Genomic DNA, 27,904 nt, shown 5'->3' with positions numbered 1-27,904 from the left:
GATGAAGGAAATCACTAGGTTTCCTGTACCAGCAGTGCCTGTATAGGAGGGACTAGAGTCCCTGTTTCCTCCTTCCTGGCTCCAGGAGCCTGGCCTCTAAGAACTAGCACACCTGGCTGAGGGGAATGGGGTTGGAAGGTAGGCCTATTGGGCAACAGGGCGGGGCCAGTCCTGTGAGGTCACCCAGCACGGATAAAGGGCCCCAGGGAGGGTGCAGAAGCCAGGCTTATCCTCTAGGTCTCCCAAGACCACAGACATGAGGCTGCTGATCCCTGCCTTGCTGTTTCTTGGGGCCCTTGGTGAGTGCAGGTGCCTGGGGATGTCACCTGCTGGGAAGCTGGGCACTAAATGTACTCTTCTGTTATTTAGGGAAGACTGTTGGGCTCAGAGAGGGTGAGATATTTGCTTAAGACACACAGGACACCCGAGTTTAGATACTAGCTTTTGTAAGGACTGCATGACTGTGCATTCCCCTCTGATCCTTTGTTTTGAAAATGACATGGCATGAGACAGGCAGACACATCAGACCTGCTTCAGGGAGTACTTGTCTGCTGCAGTGGTACCCAGTCCCAGTCCCAGTCCCAGTCCCAGTCCCAGGGAAATACCTGGCTACTGAGGGAATGCCTGTCCTTCAGGGAAGGCTGGCTGCTGAGAGCTCTAGCAAGGGAGGTGGGGAGGAGCTGTTACAGGGGCTGGGGAGGGAGGTGTTCTGTATTCAGCACTGGTATTTGCAGGGAGGGACACTGAGGAGCTTGGCATAGCACTTGGTTTTTTTGGTCGCCCTGGTTACACCTCCCCAGCTTGGCTTCTCGCCTTGCTGTGCATTCCTTGCCTTGAGATGTGGCTCCCCCTTTTAAAGAATTACTTATTTATTTTACGTATATGAGTACACCATAGCTGTCCTCAGACACACCAGAAGACGGCATCAGATCTCATTACAGATGGTTGCGAGCCACCATGTGGTTGCCGGGAATTGAACTCAGGACCTTTGGAAGAGCAGTCAGTCCATGCTCTTAACCGCTAAGCCATCTCTCCAGCCCGTGGCTCCCCTTTTTATGGGCCCCTTTCACCTCCAGAGCTCAGCCTTTGTCCAGCTATACCGACCCCTTCTTCCTGCCCCTCTGTGTTCCCAATGCACATCCTCTCATGCGTACAGAGCACTGCTTCCCTCATCGATTCTCTGGCTCCATCTCCTTTGCTCAGTCACTAGCTGCTGTCAGTCCACTCTGTCCTTCCACAGGCAGCACTCCCATCTCCATCCGGCTCCTGTGAATCCCAGCTTCATTGCCTCCAAAGAAGGCTTCTATGTACCAGTGCTGGGGACCCTCAGTGATCTGACTCTACACCCTTCCTTAGTCCTCCTGTCACTGTACCCCACATCTAACCCGGCATCCTATACAGGCAGGCTAGCTCAGTGGTCAGCAGTCCTGGTGCCCAACTGCCTAGGTTCAAGTTCTAGAGCCAATACTACTTAGCTGGAAAGTCATATAACTTGATAAAGCTACACATGCCTGGAACTATGGAGGCGCTGACAAAAATCACACTGAAGGGTAGATGAGGTGACCCAGTGAGTAAAGGTGCTTGCCACCAAGACTGAAGACCAGTGAGTTCTAGTCCCAGAACTCACTCAATGGAACCACCAATTTTCTATCTATAAATTTATCTTTTCTGATCAATGGTGTGTGGTGGTGCAAACCTTTGATTTCAGCACTTGGGAGGCAGAGGCAGAGAGGCAGAGGCAGAGGCAGAGGCAGAGGCAGAGAGGCAGGAGGCAGGAGGCAGGAGGCAGAGAGAGGCAGAGAGAGGCAGAGAGGCAGGAGGCAGGAGGCAGGAGGCAGAGAGAGGCAGAGAAAGGCAGAGAGAGGCAGAGAGAGGCAGAGAGAGGCAGAGAGAGGCAGAGGCAGGAGGATCTCTGTGAGTTCAAGGTCAGCCTGGTCTACATAGTGAGTTCCAGGACAGCCAAGGCTACATAGAAACTCAAATAAAATAAAATAAAATAAAAATAAAAAAATGGAGTTATCCAATGTTTTATCTTGGGCTTTATCCCTTTGCCTAGTCACGTAATATGTACGCGTACTACTTTTTCTAGTTGAAGATTATTCCACTGAGTGGATGTACTGCATTTTCTTCAGCCATTCCCATTCACCGGTGTTGGGATTTAGGTAGTTACTTGGTTTTGGTTGTTGTTGTTATTTGAGGTTTTTTCCTATCTAAATAATGCTACTATGAATATTAATGATAAATCTTTATGCAGATCTATGTTTTTATTTCTATGCGCAATTGCCAACCTGTTTCCCAAAGTGGCTACATTGATTTTACAGTCTCAGCAGTGTAGGAAGTTTTCCATGTTTGCAACATTAAAATCCAGTATGCACATAAGTAAAAGAGGCGGGCTCCTTCTCTGCTTCCCTCCCAGGTTCATGCAGGACAATAGTACAAGGCTGATGGAGGTCAATAAAATGACCTTTGGTGTGGATGGTCTTTGAGGGTGGGTAGGAAATGCGTTAGTCATGAGAAGGAAAATAACCTAGAGACTCCCTCTCCTCTAACGTGTCTGAATTGCATTCCTCTGGCCAGGAGAGTTCCCTGTGGTCCAGCAGCTTAGCTTACCTAGAGTACAGTGGCTGAACATGACCATGTAATGTGGAGGGAAGGAGAGCAGCGACCGTGGGCAAGCTACAGAATGCCATCGGACACTGAGGAGGTCTTCTCCACGGACACTGCTGGACTAACTACATTCTCTCTTTCTCCCAGGACTCTGTCTAGCTAGAAAAACAACTGTTCGATGGTGTGCTGTGTCAAAATTTGAGGAACAAAAATGTTTTAGGTGGCAGTACATGATGAGAAAAGTGGGTGGCCAGCCGCTCACTTGTATCACGAAATCCTCCACCCGTCAGTGCATCCAGGCCATTGTGGTAAGCTAATGCTCCAACCTGAATGAAGGAAAGCAAGGAGAGGCTTGCAGTCCAACCAGCTGCAAGCTCGCAACTCTGTTCCCTCTGCTTTACTTCCTGGGCACCCATCAGTTGAGAGCAGTCCTCGCTCACGGGAATCGGTGTTTCTTGATATCGAAGAAAGACAAATGAGAGGCCTCTTACAGGGTAACTGGGGTCTTGTTTCAAATTGTTCATAGGAGCTATTTTTTTTAAGCTGGAGCAGCCATATTTGATGAAGGTGTAATGTCTCTAAACCCTTGAGAAGTAAGCCTGGCATAGATGCCATATCTCACCTGCTGGATAGGGATGGCCAGGACTCCAGACATTAAAAAGACACTTGTTTGCCCTCCAGCACCTATGAAAAAGCTAGAGATTGTAGCTTTCCCACATGGCCCCAGGGTTTAGGAAGTAGAGACCGAAGGTCTAAACAAATCAGTGAGCTCCAGGTTTGGCAAAAGTTTTTGTTTCAAGATGTAAGGTAGAGAGAGATGGAGGAAGACACCGGAAGTCAAGCTCTGGCTTCTACACGTTCATGTCCTCCAGTGTGTGAGCACACACACTGCGCCCGTCCCCAAGACTAAAAAGACACATGAAGGCAAAATAGGGGATAAAGTATGTGGAACAAACAGCTTTAAATACAGTAGATTGTGACAGTGTGACCAAGAGTAACTGAAGTAGACAGGTGTATGTAGGGGGCACACACTACTTCAGGAGTTAAAGCCCTGGAGGTGCCTACTGCTCACAGCAAATGACCCCTGACCTGTGCCGCTATCTTCTAGGTAGGACATACAGACGTAAGAAAGGCTAACTCACTCTGAAGCCCAGAAATCTTTTCTCCTGAAGCATGTCTGGCCCGTTTTCTTTCAGGCAAATAGAGCTGATGCCATGACTCTTGATGGTGGCACTATGTTCGATGCGGGAAAGCCCCCCTACAAACTGCGACCTGTAGCAGCTGAAGTCTACGGGACCAAAGAGCGTGAGTTCTCCCTGGGGTCTCTGAAACCTCGAGACTGCGTTGTGACTACTAAGTGGTTTCCGAGAAGTGGGAATGGATGAGCAAAAAGAGGCGAACCTAGTCAGTGTCATACACTGGGGGACAGAGTCTCTGGACTCTGGATGAAGACAGATCCTCCTGATGCTTGGGTCTCCTTCCCACAGCAGCTTGGGTGGAGTGGATTCTTCCTCTCCCTCTCATTTGGGTTAAGCCCTGTCTAGTCCCCCTGTTCCTTTGCAGAGCCCCGGACTCACTATTATGCGGTAGCAGTCGTGAAGAACAGCAGTAACTTTCGTCTGAACCAACTCCAAGGACTGAGGTCCTGCCACACAGGCATTGGCAGGAGTGCAGGGTGGAAAATCCCTATAGGGACACTTCGTCCATACCTGAATTGGAATGGGCCACCTGCATCCCTTGAGGAAGGTAAAATGGCTTGAGACGGGGGTGGGGGGTGAGGGTGAGGGTGGGGGTGGAGGGGTGGCAGTGGGAGAAGATCCTGAGTGGTCCAAGCTAGGAATTTCTAGTCTCACTGTAGGCATAAGCCACTTTGGGATGGGTGTCCATATGGGATGAGTCCAAGGTTGGGCAGAGGGAGGCTAATCAAGTAGAGGCAGGGGCCATCACACCAACAGCTCTGGGTGCCGCCAGTAGTTGTTCTCTGGGCAAAGATGCATATCTGAGTTTCAAAGCCTGCTCAGTTCTGTCCTGCTCTGTCTGGTGGAGGAAGGGACTCTCAGTCTTGGGGGTTGGGGTGGTGGAGGGGCTGCTGCTGGGAGACAGGACTGCAGTGACTGGGACTGGCTTATACTCTGTGACCTTCTTCTCTGTGTTTGACAGCGGTATCCAAGTTCTTCTCAAAGAGCTGTGTTCCTGGTGCCCAAAAGGATAGATTCCCCAACCTGTGCAGCTCATGTGCAGGGACGGGAGCAAACAAATGTGCCTCTTCCCCCAAGGAACCATACTCTGGTTACGCAGGAGCCTTGAGGTGAGTGATACCACTCTCTTCTCCCCAGTGGGGGCACAGCTTCAGGCCAGGGTACAGGGTGGAGGTAAGGTTCTATTGATGTGCAGATCGAGAACCCAAGTCCTAAGAAGCAGTTGGCCTCTCTACTGCATGCTCTTCTCTAGCCTCTAGAGGCCCAACACGGCCCCAGACTCCGTATCACTTTGATGGAAGCTAACTTGGTTAGCCTTTCTGATCATCTCACACCTGACTTTGCTCTCCTATTCTCTTGGGTTATCCTGCTAATTTCCTCCCCACCTCCATCCCATCTGGGTGGGGCAGCCCTTGTGGCCTTGATATTTAGTCCAACTCAGGCCTCTCTAGAGTAGGAGAGGGTGACCTCTGTCTGACTTCCTTCTCCGGCCTCTACGCCGTTGCTGAGGTTCGGCACCTCCTCTCAGTCCTTTCCTGGAGCTCAGGCAACTTTGTGGAGTGACTTCCCTATGTCCTTGCTGGCACTGGTACATTTGCCTACTCGGTCTGGAGAGAAAGAGCCACACAGCTGGAGACACCTCACCTTTAACTGCGTTCTCCTCATTTCACAGGTGTCTGAGAGACAACGCTGGAGATGTGGCTTTTACCAGAGCAAGCACGATATTTGGTAAGGGGAAGGGAGAAGCTGTGGGTGTGGCTGCCTCTCACATGCTTTCGTCATAACTGTGGTGAGCAGGTCACCAGATTCCTCAGTTTCCAGCTACACTGTTATCAAGTTCCCTGCTGGGTCCAATTCTTCTTTTAGGTTTTTCTAAACAAAACAAAAAACTCAAAAAACCAAAACCAGAAACATTTTAAGATTAATTTTGACTTTGTATGCATGGGTGTTTTGCCTGCATGTATGTCTGTGCACCACATGCATGCCTGGTACCCAAGGAGACCAGAAGAGGGTATCAGATCCCTCGGGACTGGAGTTACAGATGGTTGTGAGCTGCTATGTGGGTGTTGGGAATGGAACCCAGATTTTCTGGGAGAGCACCCAGTGCTCTTAACTGCTGAGCCACCTCTCCAGCCTCTACCTCATGCTCTGAAATCTTCCACTCCTACTCCCTTCTTTCCCCTCATAGACACTCACCAGGAAGCTCGTCATGTGCTCGCCAGGGTGTTCACGCCTCTGCAACATAAACTTTCCTGGCTTGTGTCTCTGGATTCTGAGTTCACACAGGTTTTACTGAGCACTAGAAGCAATACTAGCCCAAGGTTTTCCACTCAGCGTTGAGGGTCTGAGATTAATCTGTGGTTTTTAATACATGGGTAACTCCGTGGTTCTGAGAGTAGAAGAACCATCTGTGGAGCATGTCTACCGTATTTAATGTCCCTGTCAGTCTACTGATGGACAGCCAGGGATGGTTGTTCTCTTCTCTGCCACACATGTGTGGTTTACCTCTTACCTCAGGAGCAATTCAGTCTTTTTGATTCAATTTTATCAACTCTGTGATCAGAATTCTCTTGGTGGATAAGGGGAACCCCAGCTCAAGGTCGTGGCCAAGTGTCAACTCCTCTTGACATATTTCTCTTCTTTCCAGAGGAGCTACCAGACAAAGCCGAAAGGGACCAGTACAAGCTGCTCTGCCCAGATAACACCTGGAAGCCAGTGGCAGAGTACAAGGAGTGTCACCTGGCCCAAGTCTCTTCACATGCTGTGGTAGCCCGAAGTTCAAGTAACAAAGAAGATGCCATCTGGGAGCTTCTCCAGGAGTCACAGGTACACCCACACACGCACAGTCACCCTCGCCTGCTTAGAGTTAGGGGTGGGAGGGCCTCTCTTTCCCTAACTTCAGCAGTAGAGAGAGTTCAATAGTTTAAGGACTGTGGGCCCTGACTTTCCTTTGAACAGCAGAGACACAGGAATCTTCTTCAGTGTCAGTGCCTAGCAGGCTCTCCTGGGCTCCAGCAGAAGCAGGGGTGGGTATAAGATGCTGCTACTAGGTCCCCAAGGACCTTGGGGCAAAACAGTTTTCTGATGAGGTAAGTTATAGTTGAACTTGTGTCTCTGCAATAAGCAGAGTCCCTGGGAGCTCAGATGTCAACTGAGGCTACTCTTCCATTTGAATTGCTTCCCATGTTGGGTTTTGGTTCCTTTCTTCCTATTGCTGGTAACCATGATTCTATTTTTTTCCTTAAACAGGAAAAGTTTGGAAAAAACAAAGCATCAGAATTCCAGCTCTTTGCTTCCCCTCCTGGACAGAAGGATCTGCTGTTCAAGGACTCTGCCATTGGCTTTGTGAGGGTTCCCCTCAAGGTGGATGTTGGCCTCTACCTGACCTTCAACTATGTCACATCCATACAGAACCTAGAGAAAAGTAAGTGAATCCCAGGCAGGAACCCAAGGATACTGAGCAGGCAGTGAACTGTGAGTGACCTCTGCTCTGGGATGGTCTCTCCACCACTGGTGGGGCTGACACACATACAAGCATCTCTGTCATTCAAGTCAAGGGCATTGTGAAAAATGTCTCCAAAAAATTGTCTCAGACACTGGATGAATGTTTCCATATTCTTCTGTGAGTGTCAGGATCCCAAGGCCTCTTATTAGGTAAGAAAGAGAGGAATGAACTAAGAAAAGAAGAATCGGGTGGGGGATTACTCCAGAGGCTAGGGTTTGGGGGCATTACAGAGGGGGATCAGTGGAACAGAGGCTAGGTGAAGCACCGCTTCTGTGCTGGAATTTAACCTTGGCTGGAGAGATTACAAACTTGGCTGTGTTTATTCTACTAGTGAAGACTTGAGAGGGAGTCTGAGTGCACCAGGAGGCTGTACTGTGATACCTGCTGGTGATTGTGGGCCTTAAGGGGGGGGTGGTCAGGGCTGAGTCAAGGTCCTCTAAGCCAGCCTTTGGGGTACACATTAGCTTCCAAGTCATGGACCATTTATTCAGAGGGATAGAACATTAGGCACACCGTTACACCAAAGACTGATGTATGGATTAGAAGCCAGGGAAGCCCTCTGAAAGAACAGAAGAGACAGAAAGCTTTCATTCCGGACCAAAATCATTTTGAGGGCTGTGATGTGGGGAAGGGAAGGTCTCACACAGGTTCTTCTGTCTCAGAAGATCTGGGCAGGAACTCGATCCCCGAGGAGGGCAGAGGTGGGAATGAGGCAGCACCTCAGTGTTCCTCACCATTGTCCTTCCCCACAGCGCAGCAGGATGTGATAGCCGCAAAGGCCCGGGTCACGTGGTGTGCAGTGGGCAGTGAGGAGAAGCGCAAATGTGATCGGTGGAACAGAGCGAGCCGCGGCAGGGTTACCTGCGCCTCATTCCCCACAACGGAGGACTGCATCATCGCAATCATGGTAGGGAGCTGGTGTCACACGTGCTGTCAGGGGCCAAGGTCATCTGCTTCCAGTGAGGTTGGTCACCTGAGAGGCCACTGTGAAGAAGGAACACCCAAAAGAGGGTGGGCTTGGGACAATTCAGCCATATGTATTGCATGAAGGAGCAGCCTTCTAGGTTTGAAAAACAACTTATTGTGGAAATTCTGCCCTTTTCAGTAAAAGAAAAATTTAGGGTTATTAGGTTAATTTGGAAAATGTAGAACAGTTTTAGCATCTCTCTCTCTCCCTCTCTCTCTCTCTCTCTCTCTCTCACACACACACACACACACACACACACACACACACACACACACACACACCCCTGTGTGCAACTTCATATAGAAATATTTACAATGAGAGATTTGAAATTCCTCATCCCAGGTTTCTCTGTCCATGAGCCCAGAGCAATTCTGGATTGTGCAGGTTATATTCTTTTGATCCCTTGTTCAAATAAGCAGTATATCGTGGATACTTCCCCACATCGATGCTTAGTCTTGGGAAACAGTTGTAAATGCCTATTTTATTTTATGTGTATGTGTGGATGTCTGAGTGTGTACAGGAGCCACATGCATGCAGGTGCCAGAAGAGGATGTCGAATCCCCTGGAAGTAGAGTTAGAGACAGTTGGAGCTGCCATGTTGGTGCTGGAACTGAACTCAGGTTCGCTAGAAGAGCAATGGGAGCTCTTAGCTGCTGAACCAAATCTCTAGTCCCCTCTTGTCATTTTTAATACCGTTGTAAAACAGCAAAATGCCATTGTTGTGCTGACTGAACAAAGGAGGGTATGGTCCTGATAAATTCATGTTTCTCTATGGGGTGTGGCTGGTTCACTCTCATGAGTCAATTTGATAGCCAGCCTCTGGATACCACTTCGAGTGTTGTGCTAAGAGTGTTGTGTTAGCCGAGAGCAGCTTTTCTCGTCATGTCTTCTGTGAGTGAGGCTGGTTCAGAAAGGAGTCAGGAGTGGTTGGGTACAGGAAGAGTTCTATTCAGAAGACAGAGTTAGTGTCTCAGGTGTGTGGGTGACAGCCCAAAGACAATGAGACTGGTGAAGGACTGAGTCCATGTGGTATTTCCTTGGGATGTTACATTCAAACAACACATGTCTTGAGGCCATCCCGAGAGCTCTGAAGACAGCAGCTTTCTGTGGTGTGGGTGACCGACTCTGTCTCTGCAGAAGGGAGACGCTGATGCCATGAGCTTGGATGGAGGTTATATCTACACTGCGGGCAAGTGCGGTTTAGTTCCAGTCTTGAAGGAGAACCAGAGTAAGTGGAGCTGATGTCCTGTCTAGGTTATGCCATTTGAGGTTGACTTGGGAGTAGGGATGTATTACCCCACTTGCTAGATCCTGGAGAGGATGGAGAGAGAATCATATGAAGGAATAAATGAAAGGGGCCATGATACCCACTTCACCCCATCCCCCCAGATGGACAAATCACGGTGGCTTACTTCTTGATTAAAACAAAAACAAAATCATTTTTGGGATGGTGAGATGACTCAGCTGGTACAGGTAAACATCGGCTGCCAAGCCTGATAGCCTAAGTTTGATGCCCAGTTTCCACATGATAAAAGGAAACAACGCCCACAAATTGTGTTACGCCCTCCATGCATGCACACACAGGTCATGTGCATATATATATATATATATATATATATATATATATATATATCTCACAGCATGCATGTGCTGACGGCAGGTATGTGTTACTAGCATGAATACACTGATAGCATGCATATACTGACACCCAGATGAAGGCTCAGCAAGCCCCAGAAGTCATCCTGTGCCCTGCTTGTCATCATACTCCCAAATGGCAGTGACTCTCCTGACTTCCAAAGACACAGATCCCCTCACCTCTCCTTTAAGTTAATAGAAAAAGAACTGAGCGTCTGATGTCTGGTGTGTCTTGCTCAGCATTGTTTTTTGTGACAGTCACCCACACACATGTGTGGCTGTTGATTATCCGGTCTTATGGCTGCCATCATATTCTATTGTGTGCCTTGAGCACAATGCTTCACTATTGTCCTCCTGGATGGGTGTTTCACCAATTTCCATCTGGTGGTTATTGTGAATAATACTGATATGGCCATCCACGTCCACGTCTATGGTGAAAATGTGTATTTTTTTCTGCTGCGTTGATATACCAAGGTGTTCCCTTTGAGTTTGATCTTGTCTTGTGGGCATTTGAAAGTTTGGGGCCTCTCAGGAAATCTGAGTTGTCAGTGATGTTTTGCTTGTCTTCGTCTCTTCAGAATCCTCTAAAAACAATGGCCTTGATTGTGTGGACAGACCAGTGGAAGGTAAGTTGGAAGCAAAAATAAGTCACCACTCAAGAAGAGGCAGTGAAAACCTCACTAACCACACAGAGGCCAAGCCTGGAAACTGTTAGTTACAGATACAAATAGTTGATGGAGAATAATTACAATTAACGTTTGAATACACCCTCACTCTTGGTGGGGAACTTTCAAATGGTCACTCTTGGTGCAGGCTTATGTGGAAAGAGAAATGTTGCTTCCTCACTCTGTACATTTGAGGAAACAGTGGTCCAGAGAGTCCCCCAGTGCCTCAGATCTCACTCATACTGGTACTATGCTAGTGCAGATACTGGCTTTGGACTAGGGCTTCATGCCTCTTCAAGCCCAGGGCTCTGCACTAGCCTCAGCTGCTCTCCAGAGCGTGAGCTGGCTGAGCTTTGAAAGCCTTGGTACTTGTCCTCAGTCGGAGTGTCAGACACCTTGAGAGGAGGACAGCAGTTGTATTCTCTCCCTCACCATGCTGGGCTGGTTACACTCAGCTCTGGGTGGTCCTTGGGTGCACGCCCCAGCATTCGAGCCGCTGATCTACTGGCCACCACAGCACTTGCCAGTGTGTGTTAATTGTGCATTGCTGAGTTCATTGCTCATTGTTCAGGGTCTGTTGCCCCTGGGTAAAAGTTCATAACTCTTGAGGACAGTCGCCTGTAACTGCTTAGAGGATTAATTTTTCATATCGTTTTATTTAACAATTCAGATTGGTCTTCCCTTGACACAGAACAACTTTGTTATTTCTCTTTTCCTTCTTCCCTTTCTCCCCTTTCCTTCTTCCTTCCTTCCTTCCTTCCTTCCTCCCTCCCTCCCTCCCTCCCCTCTTCCTCCTCCTCCCCTCCTCCTCCTCCTCCTCCTCCTCCTCCTCCTTCTCTTCTTCTTCTTCTTCCTTCTCTCTCTCTCTCTCTCTCTCTCTCTCTCTCTCTCATTTTCCTAACAATGGCCAATGATCCATGACAATGTAACCCTGATGTTTTTTCCGGCCTTGGTTGGAGACACTGTACTAGAACTCATATGCACCCTGGAAGCTAAGATTGTTTCTCTGTCATCTATTGCAAAGGGTACCTTGCTGTAGCAGCAGTTAGAAAAGAAGACACTGGTTTCACCTGGAGCTCTCTGAGAGGCAAGAAGTCCTGCCACACTGCCGTGGACAGGACTGCGGGCTGGAACATCCCCATTGGCCTGCTAGTCAACCAGACTGGATCTTGCAAATTTAGTAAGCATGTGGGAGGGTCTCATGGGATGGCCATCCTGGGTCTGGGAGTGAGCACTTGAGGCTATGGAGCCTTAGGGAAGGGAGAGGGTAAGAGGTTTGCTAACTGGCTATAGCTTGTAGGTCTAATTTAGAATAATTAGGTTATCCTTGTGCTCAACTCCTGGGTGTTTCGTACAGAACACTTCCTAAGCTTCCCCTATTCTACCCGCCCCCATTGAGATCCAGATCACATCATTTAATTAAAACATTAAGATATGCTCAACCTTATGAGTTAGCAGCTAGCTGAATTGTTAACAATCAGATGTATTTTTTTTGTAATCGTAAATCTGATAAGATAGCTTGAGTTTCTAATATAAGCAAGAATGCAATATAACAGGCATTTTCAAATGTTTTCATCTGTATTAAAAACTGATACCTGGGCTGGAGAGATAGCTCAGCGGTTAAGAGCACTGACTGCTCTTCCAAAGGTCCTGAGTTCAGTTCCCAGCAACCACATGGTGGCTCACAACCATCTGTAATGGGATCTGATACCCTCTTTGGTGTATCACATACATAAAATAAATCTTTAAAAAAGCCCTGATCCCTTTTAAGAGTGTTTCCAGAGAGTTGGCACCCAGCACTCCTGAACATCCATCATCATACCTACCCTGTACCATGTGTGTACCAGCCACAGGGGCATAACGGCCATCGGACACCTTCTTTCTATTGAGAAGCCTGGGTTTCTATTTCTGATTTTAAAAAATAAAAAGAAGTCAAGACTGGAACAAGAGGCCCATCTTGCAGGTGTGGCCCTCTCAGGCACCAGCTGGATATCCTGTCCATCCCTACAGTCTGAGGCCTTTTTGATTTCCAGTGGGTCTTTGGTTGGTGGTGGGATGTCATTCTGGGGTGATAAGTGTCCTCTCTGTGCTGTGTACATACTGAGCTGACATCACACTATGCCATCTGCTGGGTAAAGACTTTGTGTCGACTGTGGTCTGAAGCACTAACTTACCTTCTTCCCTCTGTCTAGATGAATTCTTTAGCCAAAGCTGCGCCCCTGGGGCTGACCCCAAATCCAATCTGTGTGCCCTGTGTATTGGTGACGAGAAGGGTGAGAATAAGTGTGCCCCCAACAGCAAAGAGAGGTACCAAGGCTACACTGGGGCTTTTCGGTGAGTCTGGAGCAGAGCGCCACCAGCACAGGGCCTCAACCCTCATCCTCAACAAGCAGCACTGTGGTTGGGGTGAGATGCTGTCATAGAAGAATCAAGGATCAGAGAGGCAACAAAACAAGAGCCTTCTATCACACCCAACACCCCAGAGAGTGGAGCTTGGGCGGCAGGGTTGCGGGGCTGCAGGGCTGCGAGGCTGCGGGGCTGTGGAGCTCAGATTAATCACCCTCAAAGTCAGCAGGTCGAGAATGTCTCAGTGAATTTCAGAGAATTCTAGTGACCACCAACCTTCCTTCTTCCTCACTCAGATCACAATTATATCTTACAGTTTTAGTTTTCTCCTTGATTTTGGCCTTAAAGGGGCTGGAGAGATGGTTCAGAAGCTCAATGCTTGAGGTTTTATACAGAACTGGGTTTAGTTTCCAGGATCCCTATCAGGTCCAGGGGATCCAGGTCCCCCTCTTACATCCAGAGTACCACATGTGCACATATGTACATATACATGCACACAGATACACATAAATAAAAATAGATCTTTTTGAAAAAGAAGTAACAAAGATTACAGAGTTATTTTCCAACAATAATATGAACAAAATCACCAAATATTAGCTTTCAGATTCCATACCTTCTCAGTGCTACATGGGTCACAACGACTGTCCAGCTCACACTTATTTGAGTATTGCTTCCCATGCCACTGTGTAGGGTGTGAGGCCCATATGGAGGCTCTTCATCCTTCCTTAAACACCAGACGTTCTCACAGATCCTCAGATGACAATAGTCAAACGGGACTTTGGGCTTTTAAATATAAATTCAGTAACTTTGCTCCCGTGAAACAATGACTTTTTTTTTTTTTGCTATATCTGAATGATTTGTAAACATTGATTTTTTTTAAGTGTACAAAACATATCCTTAAGGATTCACAAATAGAAAACTTACAGCACGATTCACTCATTAAATAGATAAGTTTAGTAATGAACCCAAGTGAATCCTGGGATCTGTTTCCTCCAGACTTGCAACACAGTATTCTCTCTCTGGAAATATCTGCACACTCTCCTTCCTGTTTAAACTAAAAAGTTTTGTCTTCTGGTCAGTTATATCTAGAGTCTAGACTGAGGGCTAAATAACAAAATAATCCAAAGCTGGAGCCAGAAGTCTTGCTTTTCTCTTCCATCTTTATCTAAAACTCATTTAGGTTAGCTCATGGCATGCTGGGTTGTTCATCGTGGTGTCTCCAAATGCACATAACATCATGCTTGGTTCCATTTCTCCCCTGCACTCCATCACGTGCTCCTCTCTTTCCCAGCTCATCCATATTACATGTGCTCCTCTACTTTCTCTAGTTCCCAGATTCCTTAAGACCTCTCCCTTCCAGGGCTGGAGAGATGGCTCAGCAGTTAAGAGCCCTGGCTGCTCTTGCAGAGGACCCAGGCTTAGTTCTCAGCATCTGCGTGGTGGCTCAAAAACATTCCCCTGGCCTCAGCAGGCACCAGGCATTCATATGGCACACAGACATTAAGGAAACACTCATACACATAAAATAAAAATAAATAAATACTTTAAAAAATGTTCTCTTCCTTCCCTCCCATAGTCCTCATTCTGGTTTCCTCACACACATGCATACACACACATACCACATACACACATATACACACACATACACAAATACACATGCACACACATACACACATACACACACATGCACATACATACACACATGCACACACACATATACACATACATACATATACACACATACACAAACATCATGGTGTCCGTTGATGGACATCTTGGCTGCTCCCATTTCTTAGCTATGGTGAATAGAGCTGCTATAAACACGGATATGCAAATCTCTCTGTGGTAGCACAGAGTCCTTTGAGTCTATACCCAGGTGTGGTATAGCTGGGCCAGATGATAGTTTTGGTCTCAGGTTCTTAAGAAACATCCACAGAGGTGACAAAAGCTTCATTCTGGTGTTCATAACTAGCATTCAAACACTATTGGTCCTTAACTTTTAGCTTTCACGTATTTTTCTGACTTCCTGTTATGGTAAAAAACCTAGTGTCTCACACTGCCCCATCCTTCGATCCCTCAACCACAAACTTCTGCTCTGACACCTGGATTCATCTTATCGATGCTTGCACTCTTATGACTGCTCCAGCATCATTTTCATATTAAGGATACGGCACAAGAGTGTGTGTCCCTAGCCAGGCATGGAGGTGCCTAGAAGTGGAACTCACGTCCTCAGGCTTTGAGGCAAGAGCTTCTACGCACTGAGTCATCTCCTCAGCCCTGTTTTTATCCCTAGTGTTCTCAAACTGCATTTTTCCATGTGAGTCCTTCTCTGCTTTATTAGAGTAGGCAGTTGGTGGGCATGGCTACAAATTATTCAGTTTGGAGAAATTGTTATTTTGTTGACACTTTCTATGCTCTTGTGTTTTAAACCCCAGTCTCTCTGGCGGAGGGGTGTGTGTGTGAGGGGGTGGGGGTGGGGGGTGGGATGGCGATCTGAGTTCCTAACATCTATCAGTCATATTTTCACTTCTAGTTTCTGCAAAATTTGCTTGGTTGAATCTTTTAATCCTGTGTCGTTTTAAAACATTTTTATGGTGAAGACTATTTTAATTTTCTTTCTAAAATGTATTTATTTATTTTATATGTGATTTGCTTGCATGTATGTCTGTCTGCATACTACCTACATGCCTGGTGTCTTCAGAGTCAAGAAGAGGGAGTCAGATACCCTTGAACTGGAGTGAGTGGTTGGTCCTCTGGACGAGCAGCCAGTGTTCTAACCATTGAGGCCCCTCTCCAGCCCTTATCTTTTTTTCTTTTGAAACTTCCTAACATTTCTTTGTATTTTGATTAAGCTTTTTTTTGGAGCTTCTTTTACTTGCTTCTCATTTCTTTCATATCTTTATGATATTAAGTGTAGTTTGTAAAAAGAAAAAATCCTCTCCCTTATATTGTCTCTGAATCTTGGGAGTACAATTTTTTTTGGTATCACTTTTCATGCTTTCCCTTCCAGCAGCTGGTAGCCTTTGCCTGTTTGACACTGAGGTGGGTGAGCACCGCAGCTTACTCTTAGCTCTCCCTCAGTTTTCCAGTCTGAGGTGCTGGGCTCCGCTGTAGGGCTTTTGGTTTGTGCCATTTGTCATGAGCATCCTAATATCAAAGTCTATGGATATTTTTTTAAACTCATCAGATTTTCTTGATGAAGAGTCTTACTGCCCGCTTCTTGGGAAGGGTGGTCCTGATATCCAGCCTGGCTGGTGTGTTGGGATTGACTTTATCTTCCAGAACACAGACTTTTCAGTTTACTCCTTTATGGATGGGGCGGGAGAGAGGAATGTTGAGGTAGGTCTAACTCTGTAGCCTAGGCTTACTTCATGCTCACAGCAATCCACCAGTCTCAGCTTTAAGAGTCCTGGGATGATTGGCATGAGCCGTTGTACCCAGCTCACCTTCTGGCTTCTGGGTTGTGTCTCTGCCTCCACTGGGTTTGTTTCCCTATACTGTACCATGTCAATGTTCAACCTCCCAAATGGTTGGGGTGAGGGAGTCGCTCATGGCATGTGAGGGCACCTGTATTAAGCTTTTTTTTTTCAGCACTTTCAGTGATCCCTTGTATTTCCAGTTGCTGAGTCTTTCTGGCGTCCTATGGTTGCACACCAACTTCCGTCTGAGCTGCTACCACCCCCACCTTGTGTTATAGCTTTCCTCCTTTAGTTAGGCCAGCACTGTTCAGCCATTGTCTTTCCAGATTCTGAAGGGTGTCTTTATTACCTTCTCTTTCTCTTTTATAAGTTTATGGGTTAAAAAAGAAATCTCATGGTGTCATTTCACTGGGGTTTTAGAGAAAGAGAAGATACCCAGATGTTGCAATCTGTCATGTTAAATCTTAAAGTCCTGGAAACAGTTTCAACGTTTGTATGTTTACTTTTATGGTTTAGTTTTTGGAATGCATGTCACAAATATTTATGAGAATTCTAATGGTTTCTTCCTTGTGGTGTATTTATTTTGGGAAATATTTTAGGTGTCTGGCTGAGAAGGCAGGAGATGTTACATTTCTGAAGGACTCCACGATCTTGCAGAATACCGACGGTATGTGAAGATGCTTTGCTTCCTCCTTCAGAGCAGTTTTTAGCACCCTTAACATATCCTCATCTTTGACTTTGTATTTGGAAAGATAGTATAACTATTTCAGACTTTTAACTAAAAGAATTCTAAAATCTTTAAATCTATCTATCTATCCATCCATCATCTATGTATGTATGTATGTATGTATGTATCTATCTATCTATCTATCCATCCATCCATCATCTATCTATCTATCTATCTATGTATCTGTATATCTATCTATCTATCTATCTATCTATCTATCTATCTATCATCTATCTATCTATTGAGAGTCTCATTTTATAACTCAACCTCGAACTTACTATGTACCCTACATGGGCCTTGAGCTCATGGAAGTCTTCCTGTCTTAGTAAATTGAGTTCTGGAAATTATAGGCATGAACCATTCCAGCTGGTGAATCCTCAAGTCTCTACTGTTGTAGGCAGCATAGGAACATCTGTAGTGTCACAGAGATTTTGAAGCAATTCACACACACACACACACACACACACACACACACACGTACACACATACAGATATACACACATTCACATAGACATACACACTTACATGCATATATACACAAACACACATAATGCATATATACATAAGCCCATTCACACAGATGTACATATAACATAAACATACATACATACATACACTGAGCTGCTACATACAAGTATATACGTGAGTATGTATGTACATCCATACATCCACATCCACACATTTACACTCACACAGTCATACACATATACATACACATATTTACCAGGCATACACACACACACCCATTGTAGTTGGTAGCAGGTATGTGAATGAAGAAACTCACTGTCTGTCTGTACCAGATGAAACTAGAACAGATAGTAATAGTAACTGAATGCATGCACATAAGATGTCCTCTTGAACATGGAAATAGAGGCCTTTCTTCATCTCCATATAAAAACTTGGTCCACAAACTCCTTGAGAGTCAGTGAGTAAAAATCCACATGAACATGTAGCTTATGAAAATGTAGCAGCCCACATTTGATTAAAAACCTCCGTCTTCTGGTCTCTAGATTGGGAAAACAAAATGAGGCACCCACCTCTCGCTGGCCGTTTGCTACTGCTCAAGTCATTCTTCCTTCCTTAGGTCTCCTGGGCCTCCATGTCTCTGCCCTTGAAGGCAACTTGCTGCTTTGTTCAGTCAACCTCTGTCCGGCCCCTTCTGCCTTCCCTTCTGTCTTCTGCTGTCTCTGGGTGGCCGTGCACGAGTTAGGAGACCTCTGAGGCTAAAGTGCTCCGTATTAAGTAGAGGAAACCCAGGAAGGCAATGAGGTGTTTCCCAAGGAAGGAGAGTCAAGCAGAAGCTTGGCTGATGAGCTTGTGTGTGCACAGTCAGGCGTGCCACATCTACGCCAGGAGCTTACAGCAGCCTGTGTGATACTCAGGGATCAGGCTGATGTCAAACTTATCTTTAAGGTTCTCAGGTACTTAATACTTGTATTTATTGGAATTAACTAGACATATTGATAAGCCCATGGAGTTGCCCATTTTTTCCATGTTGTACTGAAACAAGATGGAAAAGATTGTCTGTGAAAGTCCGAGCTTGGCAATGTTGTAGGATTGGAAAGTTTTTCACTACCATGTGATATCTAACACGTGGGGGAATCCTGCACACTTGACCTCATCTGATGAGTCAGAGCCAGATTGCAGTCACTCTGGAAACACTAGTCAATATGGCTTTCAGGTGACATCTGTAACTCACATATGAACATAACGGAGTATTCTGTTTATTTTTGCATTGCCACCCTCACAGTATTTCATTATGTACATACAAATGTTTAAAAATTTGAGCAAATTCCAAAACAAAAGCAGTCCTCATCCCAAACATCTTGAATAAAGGATACTCAACCTTTGACCTCCATACAAAACTGCACAGGCAAGCATACCTGCACAATTGTGCATGCACACATACAACACACACACATACACACACACACACACACACACATACGTAAAAGAACATTTTAAAAAAGATTTATTTATTTACTATGCATACAGTTTTCTGCCTGCAGGCCTAAACAGGGCATCAGATCACATTATAGATGGTTATGAGCCACCATGTAGTTGCTGGGAATTGAACTCAGGATCTCTGGAAGAGCAGCCAGAGCTCTTAACCTCTGAGCCATCTCTTCAGCCCTTAAAGGAACATTTAACAGCTTGATTGGGATACAATTTGGTGATTTCAGAATCCACCACTTGTCTGTGTACAATTGAGTGGGCTGTAGCACATTCAGAATGGTATAGCCAACAATGGTACAATCCAACCCCACAACACTCATTTGAACAACATGAAGAAGCCTTCACATCTGTTGGCAGCCCACTGTCTTTGCTTCTTCAACATCTGTTTCCTGTTCCCATGGCTTTGTCTGTTCTCATAAATGGAACCATCATTTGTGATGGTTGTAGCTGGCTTCTTTATCATAGCATCGTAACTATGAGAGTCAACCATGTTACCACATGTATAAACTTCTTATTGAATAAGAACTCCTTTATGGCTAAGCTAGGCGTATTTGTTGCCTGAGTAGCTTGTGATATCACCACAGCCCATATGTGCTTTTCAAAATAGTCATACCTTGACCTAATGGATTAGCTAATGGCTAATGACACCTTTCTTTCACCAGGGAGGAACACTGAAGAGTGGGCTAGGAACTTAAAGCTGAAGGACTTTGAACTGTTGTGCCTTGATGACACCCGGAAGCCTGTGACCGAGGCTAAGAACTGCCACCTAGCCGTAGCCCCAAACCATGCTGTAATATCTCGGACAGACAAGGTGGAACTCCTCCAGCAGGTGCTGCTTGACCAACAGGTATGGACCAGCAGGTCTCCCAGCATGCTCTTCACTGCTCTTCACTGCATTGGTTCCTGCTGGGAAGTCTTTCATCCACTCAAACCTTTCTTTCTAACCCCTCTGCTTGATCGATGGGGATAGCATTTGCTCAGTGCCGTGAGCCTTTCTAGGGACCAACTAGAATTCTGCCTGGATTCTCTGCTCCCACACTTGAACTGATGTCATGGTCCAGAGTCATTTCTGACCTCTCCTTCCTGCTCCTTTCTCTTGTGACTCAGAGAGAGGGACAAACAATGCCCAGGACAAAGGCTATGAAGCAGCAAACCCAGAGCACATTCCATGTGTAGGAGACAGGGGGTCCTTGTGCTCACAGAGGAACACAGGAAAAGCAGAAATATTGAACATGCAATTGAACATGTGGTCTCTTCAAGGAAGAGCTGTATGACCTGTTTCTACCAAGAAGGCTGGGAACCGACGTGGTTAACAGCCTGGTGACTTCTGTGCTAACTGTATGGTCAGGCCACTCTGGCTCCCAGACTATATGTCTGTCTCAGTCAGTCTATAACATTATCCTCCCTGAAACTCTTATCAGGAGCAGCACTGTTTTCCTGGAGCCTCGTTTTAGAGGACCCATCTTTATGGAAGATGTCTTGTACTCTACAGGACTTTTCATGTAATCATGTCTTAAGCTTTGTTGTATACACAGGATTGAGTTATCACCAAAAAACCTCTTCCTCCTAAATTGTACTGAGCTTAAATATGCCTGAAAGAGTCTACCCAGTGTCAGGTTTTTGAAGTTTGACCCAACACTGGCTACTGAGTTGTGTTGAACCAAACTTCCTTCTTGCCTCATGTGGATCGACACCATGCTGGTCGTGGTGTTTGTAGGGACCCTCATATCCATGGATTTAGGGATGACCGTGTTCTAGTGTTCCCTGTTCTAGTCTTTATTTTCCTATCACAGATGCTGGCTCTGGGTACGCTTTTGAGGTCAACAGCCCTGAATAAGGAAAAGGGACTGCAGCCAAGAAAGGCTGAATGTCCTGCAGTGGCCCAGTTCATAGAAACACAGGAATTTTCAAATTGCCTATCTGGACAGCTGCAATACTAGAATATTATAGATGATTGGCTTTCAGGGGAGGAGCTCAAAAATCCTCATCTGAACTCCGATCACCAGCAAGAAGTTCTACAGGAAGTGACAACAGATTTAGTAGGAGAAAAGACATGGGAGGGAAGGTCAGACATGGCATGAGGCTCAGGCCCTGGCTGGAGTGGGCATGCCACCAGGGGGAGCACAGTGCTGGGAGCATGGTGCTGGGAGAACGTCTGGAAAGAGTCATCCCAGTCGGAAAAGAACACGACTGCTTTTTAGCTCTGCTCTTTACCCAAAATGGAGGAACCCTTACAGTTCCCACCCCCACACTGCCTTCTTTGACTACTCACAGACTTGGCTCTCTTTACACAGGGTCAGTTTGGAAGAAATGGACCGAAGTGTCCAGGAGAGTTTTGCCTGTTCCAGTCTGAAACCAAAAACCTTCTGTTTAACGACAACACTGAGTGTCTGGCCAAGCTCCATGGCAAAACAACATCAGAGAAGTATCTAGGAAAGGAGTACGTCACAGCGACCGAGCATCTGAAGCAGTGCTCCAGCTCCCGTGAGTGGCTTCTAGATTTGATTACCAGGGAATCAACATGGGAGAAGGTCCAGGTTCAAAGGCCAAAATACATGGAGAAGTGCAAATTCTTAAAACCTTAAAATATAGGCTCAGGGGGTAAGAGACCGATTGTTTCTCCAGATGACACCGGTTCAGTTCCAAGCACCTGTCCATCTGGCATCTCACAGCTGTCTGTAACTCCAGTTCCCAGTGATCTGCCACTTCTTCTGGCCAGCATCCACACACATGACACAATAAGTTCAAGTGTAGGAAAGTGTATTGCTAATAATTTAATTCTTGAAAACTGCTCGGAAGAGTGGCTGGCGATGTCTCTCCGTTAGTAGATTATTTGCTTCACATGCACAAAGCCCTGGGTTCAGCCTCTAGCATGGCATCAACTCTGTGTACTGGTGCACAACTGTAATCCCAGAACTTGAGAGGTAGAAGCAGGAGGATCAAATGTTCAAAGTCATCCTCAGCTACATAAGGAGATCGAAACTAGCCTGTGGTACATGAAACTCTATCTCAAAAAAATTTCAAATACTTATATATCTACATAAATATTATATATATATATATATACACACACACACACATAGATGTGTGTGTGTGTGTGTATGTGTGTGTATGTGTGTACACACCCATATATACAGATTGCTAAAAGGCTTTCAGAAGTAATCCTCAGGCATCCCCATGCACGGATAGCCTGCCTGTGCACAGTAGCCGCTTGAATCCCTAACACCTGGTGGTCCCTACTCCAAGAGGCAGAGGCATGGCAGATGCTGTGGTCCAGGAGTCAGAGCAGGCCCAGAATCTCTTTGTCAGTTGTTTTCAACTTAGGACAATTTGGTCTCCAAAGGAGACATTTGGCCATGACTAAAAACATCTTTGGTGACCACAGTTTAGTAGGTGCTTCTGGTAGCAGGCAATAGAGGTTGGGGTTGTTAGCAAGCAGTGCACAGGATACCACAACCTACAAAAAAAGGATTATCAGGTTCCCTGTGCGGATCGATCCGAGGTGAGGAGCCATGATTTGTATTGAGTGACTTCTCAGGCCGTTGCAAGTGCGGTACACCCTCGGTGACCCAGGGCTATTGATGACCTTGTGAACAGATGGCACTGGTGCAGAGGCCATGTGCCCGAGGACAGAGCTGTCTGCCCATGCTCTCTCCAGCTCATGGTGCAGTGGCTCACACAAGGCAGGTGCTCAGTCAGTATTTGCAGACGAAGGGTAAGTGAATAGATCAGCCTTCTTTGTGTGCAGTTCAGGAGCCAGAGGACCAGGGTCTTGTGAACTTGAGCGGTGTAAACTGATTCACTTAGAGGTAGAGTCACATGCCCTTCAGGTCAGAGCAGGGAGATGCTGTGGCCCAAGAGGCCACAGTTGCTAGAAGAGGCAGGAAGAAACACGTGGATGGATAAAGGCAAGCCCTGACTCACAATGGCAGGACAAGGGCTTGAAAACTATTTTTGAAACCTCCTTGATTTATAGATTTTGGGGAAAAGAACCTGTGTCTGAATAACCTGCTTTGTGTGTCCCACAGCACTCCTGGAAGCCTGCGCTTTTCTTACCAAGTGAAAACGCCAAGCAAATAGCAGAGCCTTCCCACGAAGCCACATCCCAGATCCACGGTCCTGGGGCCTTCTGGTCTCATAACTCCCTGCTGTCACTTTAGGTAGAAATAAAATGAAATAGTGTTGGTTTCCTGTCACATGAAGTGTCATTCATTGTGCCTCAAATTTTACAAGGAAATCCTGTGTCTGACCACATGCCTGCACTCTTGGACTTTCTTTTGGAGTTTCTAGGTCCAGCCCTTCCTTTATCCTGAAGTTCTAGGCATGATGCCCATTGACCTGGAGTCTGGGGACAACCAAGTGACATCTCTTTCCCCAGGGCATCTGGTTTCTTTACATAGAGATCACAGTACATGTGCATATGTGTGTCCCAGATCATGTGTGCATATATATGAGTGACCATGTATACCTCAGCATAAGTTTGCATATGACTGTGTGTACTCCTCACACTAATGCTTATGTGTGTGTATGTGCACATGTGTGTGAAGGCCAGAGAACAATCTGGGATGTCACCATCCATCTTTTTTTAAAATTAATTTTATTTGTTTATATTTCAGCCATTGCTCCCCTCCTGGTCTCCGCCCCCAGTTCCTCACCTCATTCCCCCTCCCCCTTGCCTCTGAGAGGGTGCTCCCCTTCTTCCTCTCCCCCATATCCTCCCCTCCTTGGGGCCTCAAATCTATCAGGGATTAGGTACATCTTCTCCCACCTAGGACAGACCAGGCAGGCCTCTGTTATCTATGTGCTGGGGCTTCGGACCAGCCCGTGTATGCTGCCTGGTTAGTGGTTCAGTCTCTGGGAACTCCCTAGGGTCTGGGTTAGTTGAGACCGCTGGTTTTCCTATGGGGTCACCCTCTCCTTCAGCTCTTTCAATCCTTCTCCTCATTCCTCCATAGGGGTCCCCAACTTCAGTCCAATGGTTGGGTGTAAGTATCTGTGTCTGTCTCAGTCAGCTGCTGGTTGGGCCTCTCAGAGGACAGCCATGCTAGGCTCCTGTCTATGAGCACACCATAGCGTCAGTAATAGTGCCAAGCCTTGGAGCCCCCTCCCTCACTTGAGATGTATTTCAAGTTGGGCCAGCCTTTCCTTCAGTCTCTTTTCCATTTTTGCCCCTGCAGTTCTTTTAGATGGGAACAATTCTGGGTCAGACATTTTTATTATGGGTTGGTAACCCTGTCCCACCGCTTGGGGCCCTGTCTATCTACTGGAGATGGATTCTTTGAGTTCCCTCTCCCCACTGTTGGGCATTTTGGCTAAGGTCACTCCTATTGAGTCTCTCACCTCCTAGGTCTCTGGGAATTTCTAGAGGGTCCCCCATCTCCCACCCCCTAGAGGCTGCATATTTCCATTCATTTGCCTGGCCCTCTGGGCTTCTCTTATGTTCCCTCCCCCGTACCTGGTCCTGTTCCCCTTTTCCCTCCCTCTCCCCTCTGCCACCTAAGTCCCTCCTTTCCTCTGCTTCCAGTATCCACCATTTTTAAAAAAGAGCATGTCTTAGTTTTCTTTCTATTGTTATATGATAAACACCATGACCTAAAACAACTTGAAGAGAAAGGGGTTTACATCTTAGATATAGTCCATTCGTTGTAAAAGGAAGCAGGAGGCAGGAACCTGGAGGCCAAGACCACAGGGGAATGGAGGAGTGCTGTTCACCTACAAGCTTGCTCCCATAGCTGCTTGCCCGCCTTTTCTCTCTCTCTCTCTCTCTCCCTCTCTCTCTCTCTCTCTCTCTCTCTCTCTCTCTCTTTCTTCCTTGTTTTTTCAAAACAAGGTTTCTCTGTGTAGCCCTGGCTGTCCTGTTGACCAGGCTGGCCCCAAATTCCTGCTTTCGGCATGCTGGAATTAAAGGTGTATGCCACCACCACCCACACAGCTTGTTTTCTTATAGTACCCAGGACTACCTGCACAGAGGTGGTCCTGCCCACAGTGGGCTGGGACTTCGTGCATCAATCATTATTCAAGAAAATGCGCCACAGACAAGCCTACAAGTCTTATAGAGGCATTTTCTCAATTAAGGTTCACTCTTCCTATATGACTTTAGCTTGTGTCAAGTTGACAAAAGAAGTAGGCACCATACAGGGTCTCTTCATTGGCCTGGAACTTGGAAAGTAAGCTAGGTAGGCTGGGTGGTGTGCCCCAAGTCTTGCCTGTTTCTGCCTCCTCAGCAGTAGGATTGCAGGTACGTGCCACTGCACCTGGCTTTTAAAATACAGGTTCTGGGGATCAAACTCAGGCCCTTATGCTCGCCAGGTGAATCCTTTACCGACTGAGCTCTTTTCCCAACCACCTGGTCGGTCACTATTCTCCTACCTATTTGCTCTAACAAGGTCTTCACAGCATGGACAATGATCCAGTAATTCTGCCCCATCGTGCGTCTACCCGTTGTCGCCATTGTTAACAAAAATGGACAGCTCTGTGACCGCCTGCAGATCTTCTGGAGTTTTCAGAAAAGAGCCAATAATTTTGGAACCAAAATTCTTGTTTGTTTATTTGTTTATTTATTTTTGCTCTGTTGAATTAAGGCCAGATGTGTTATTCATCTTCACTAACCTTTCTATTTGATGAGAAACATTTGATGATAAAGTTTAATGCTTACAAATGTAAAATATAACAACAACAACCACAAAAAAAATGCAAACCTTGAATAAACCAAACACTAAAGTGAAATTAAAGATGCATCAGTGAGCTGGGTGTGCTCCCTTTAATCTCAGCACTTGGGAGACAGAGACAGGATGATCTCTGTGAGTTTAGGCCAGCCTTGTCTGCAGAGTGAGTTTCAGGACAATCAGGGCTACATAGTGAGAATATGTCTCAAAAAGCAAACAACAAATAAACAAACAAACAAACAAACAAACAAGAAAAAAGACCCAGCAGCAAAATCTCGCTCTTCTTTGTTGAAATGAACCCAATGTCATCTGCTCCTGAGAAGCTATTCATTCTGGAGTCAATGACCCCTACATAAAAGCCCCAGTGGGGCTGACCAATCTAGGCTGCATTCCTCTTGCATCTGTGTCCACCAGAGGTCAGTGGTGGCTCTGCCATTTGTCCCCCTGGTCTTAACCCAGGATGAAATAGAAATTTTCATTTGGGACATGCTAGACTTAGCACATGGGAAACGAAAGAGAAAGGGGGTGCCAGACAAGAACTCTAAGTTTCTATTTGATCCTCATTATTTCAATGCCAAACAAAGCCAATGTGAATGAAATGTCAGGATCTCCCCTTCATTTCTGGAACAGAATCGAAACCCTTAGTTATTTCAATTTCAATTTCTTCTCTGCCCCTGTTGTTGTTAGAATAAGAAATGTCCCTGATAGGTTCATATATTTAAACATGTGGTCCCCAGCCACGGCAGTCTTTTGGAAAGTTGTAGAGTTTTTCAGAAGTGGAATCTTGCTGGAGGAAGTGGGTCACTGGGGTTTTATAGCCTGGTCCCACATAGCCCAGCTCCACTTCCTGTCTGGTTTCTGGTCTTCCAAGAGTTGAGGCGGAGTCCCGGTTGCACACTGGTGCTACCATGGAGCAGCTGGCCCCATTTCTACTTCTCCATGATGGGGTGGAACTATAAGTCAGAGCAAACCCTTCTTCTACCAAATTGCTCTTTCTCAGGTATTTGGTCATAGCAACGGGAAAAGAAACTAAGGAGCTGGAGAGATGGCTCAGCTATTAAGAGTGACTTCTGCTCTTCCAGAGGGTCCAATTTTGTCTCTCACTATCTGTAACTTTAGTTCCAGGGGATCTGACACCTCTGGCTTCCACAGGCACCTACACACATGTCCACAGACAGACAGACAGACAGACAGACAGACAGACAGATATACACATACAGAAAAATTAAATATTTTAAACTATTTAAAAATTGTTATGTGTATGAATATTTTTCATGTATTTATGTCTGTGCACCACGTGCATGCCTGATACCCTTGGAGGGCAGAAGATACTGTCAGATCCCTTATAACTGGAGTGATAGATGTTATGAAGCACCATGTGGATTCTGAAAATTGAACCTGAGTCCTTTGTAAGAGTATCAAGGGCTCTTAACCACTAAGCATTCTTTCCAATACATATATGTTTATGTATATTTGTATATACAGACATATACACATATGCATATTTATATATTTACATGTATCTACATATATTCACATATATGCATACATGAATATGCATATATACATTATGTATCTATAGATATATATACAAATGTGTGTATATACATATTTACTTATTTATATATGTATTCACTCATATATTATATATTTTAAAAGGTAACTGAGCTGGAGTCATGGCTCAGTACTTATGTTGGACAATTCACAGCCACCTGTAACTCCATCTCCAGGAGGATTCAATGTCCCCGACCTCAGCAGTCACCTGCATGGAGGGTATTAGCAAGTCAACAGCCTCAGCTGTGGGCATGAGCACCACCCTGCTCCTTACACTGAAAGCAATAGTACTGCTGGCTTCCAGTACCACACCCCGAAATAGATTCCTAAAAGTGTTTCAACGGAGAGAAGGAGGTGTGTGGAAATACCAAAAGCCATGTCTGAATGCTCAGGTGGAGCCAGGGAGTTTGTCAGAACTGGTGTCTGTTAGGGAAGCATCTTGAGAGACCATGCTTCTTGAGAAAAGTAAGGCTGAGAGTTCAGAACCAAACAGCGCTGACTCCTTGGCTAAGTGAGTGGGGGAACTGGTAGCTGACCACATGGGAGAGATGTGTTGAATTGGACGAGGGACATGTGCTTAGAGATGACAGATGGGCTCCAGGAGCACTGCACCTCAAGGGAAGTATGGTTGTGGAGACTGTTTCTGACGACCATGATAG

The 27,904-nt window shown here is 46.1% G+C and overlaps 1 protein-coding gene across 1 annotated transcript; it reads left to right on the top strand.

Moving 5' to 3' along the window:
- Positions 1–241: 241 nt before the first annotated feature.
- Ltf (lactotransferrin) lies at positions 242–23,222 on the top strand. The gene is made up of 17 exons (XM_028787066.1): positions 242–299; positions 2,755–2,915; positions 3,804–3,912; positions 4,171–4,353; positions 4,768–4,915; positions 5,479–5,534; positions 6,454–6,632; positions 7,056–7,230; positions 8,064–8,218; positions 9,416–9,506; positions 10,492–10,539; positions 11,603–11,758; positions 12,771–12,912; positions 16,943–17,010; positions 19,689–19,873; positions 21,321–21,510; positions 23,055–23,222. Exons 1-17 carry the CDS (start codon positions 257–259, stop codon positions 23,087–23,089), a joined length of 2,124 nt encoding a protein of 707 aa, XP_028642899.1. The 5' UTR covers positions 242–256; the 3' UTR covers positions 23,090–23,222.
- Positions 23,223–27,904: the final 4,682 nt, after the last annotated feature.

The sequence above is a fragment of the Grammomys surdaster genome, unplaced genomic scaffold, assembly GCF_004785775.1.
Source record: "Grammomys surdaster isolate TR1022 unplaced genomic scaffold, NIH_TR_1.0 125606, whole genome shotgun sequence".
Classification (NCBI taxonomy): domain Eukaryota; kingdom Metazoa; phylum Chordata; class Mammalia; order Rodentia; family Muridae; genus Grammomys; species Grammomys surdaster.
The sequence above is the reverse complement of the archived record's forward strand: the minus strand, read 5'-3'. Positions and strand labels throughout refer to the sequence as shown.

What these genes read in the sequence shown, in the direction of transcription:
- Ltf (XM_028787066.1), top strand. Translation starts at nt 257, where the DNA reads ATGAGGCTGCTGATCCCTGCCTTGCTGTTTCTTGGGGCCCTTG. An exon ending in CAGAGCAAGCACGATATTTG is followed by an intron (nt 5,535 to 6,453) that starts GTAAGGGGAAGG and finishes TCTTCTTTCCAG; the next exon opens with AGGAGCTACCAGACAAAGCC. An exon ending in ACTGCATCATCGCAATCATG is followed by an intron (nt 8,219 to 9,415) that starts GTAGGGAGCTGG and finishes CTGTCTCTGCAG; the next exon opens with AAGGGAGACGCTGATGCCAT.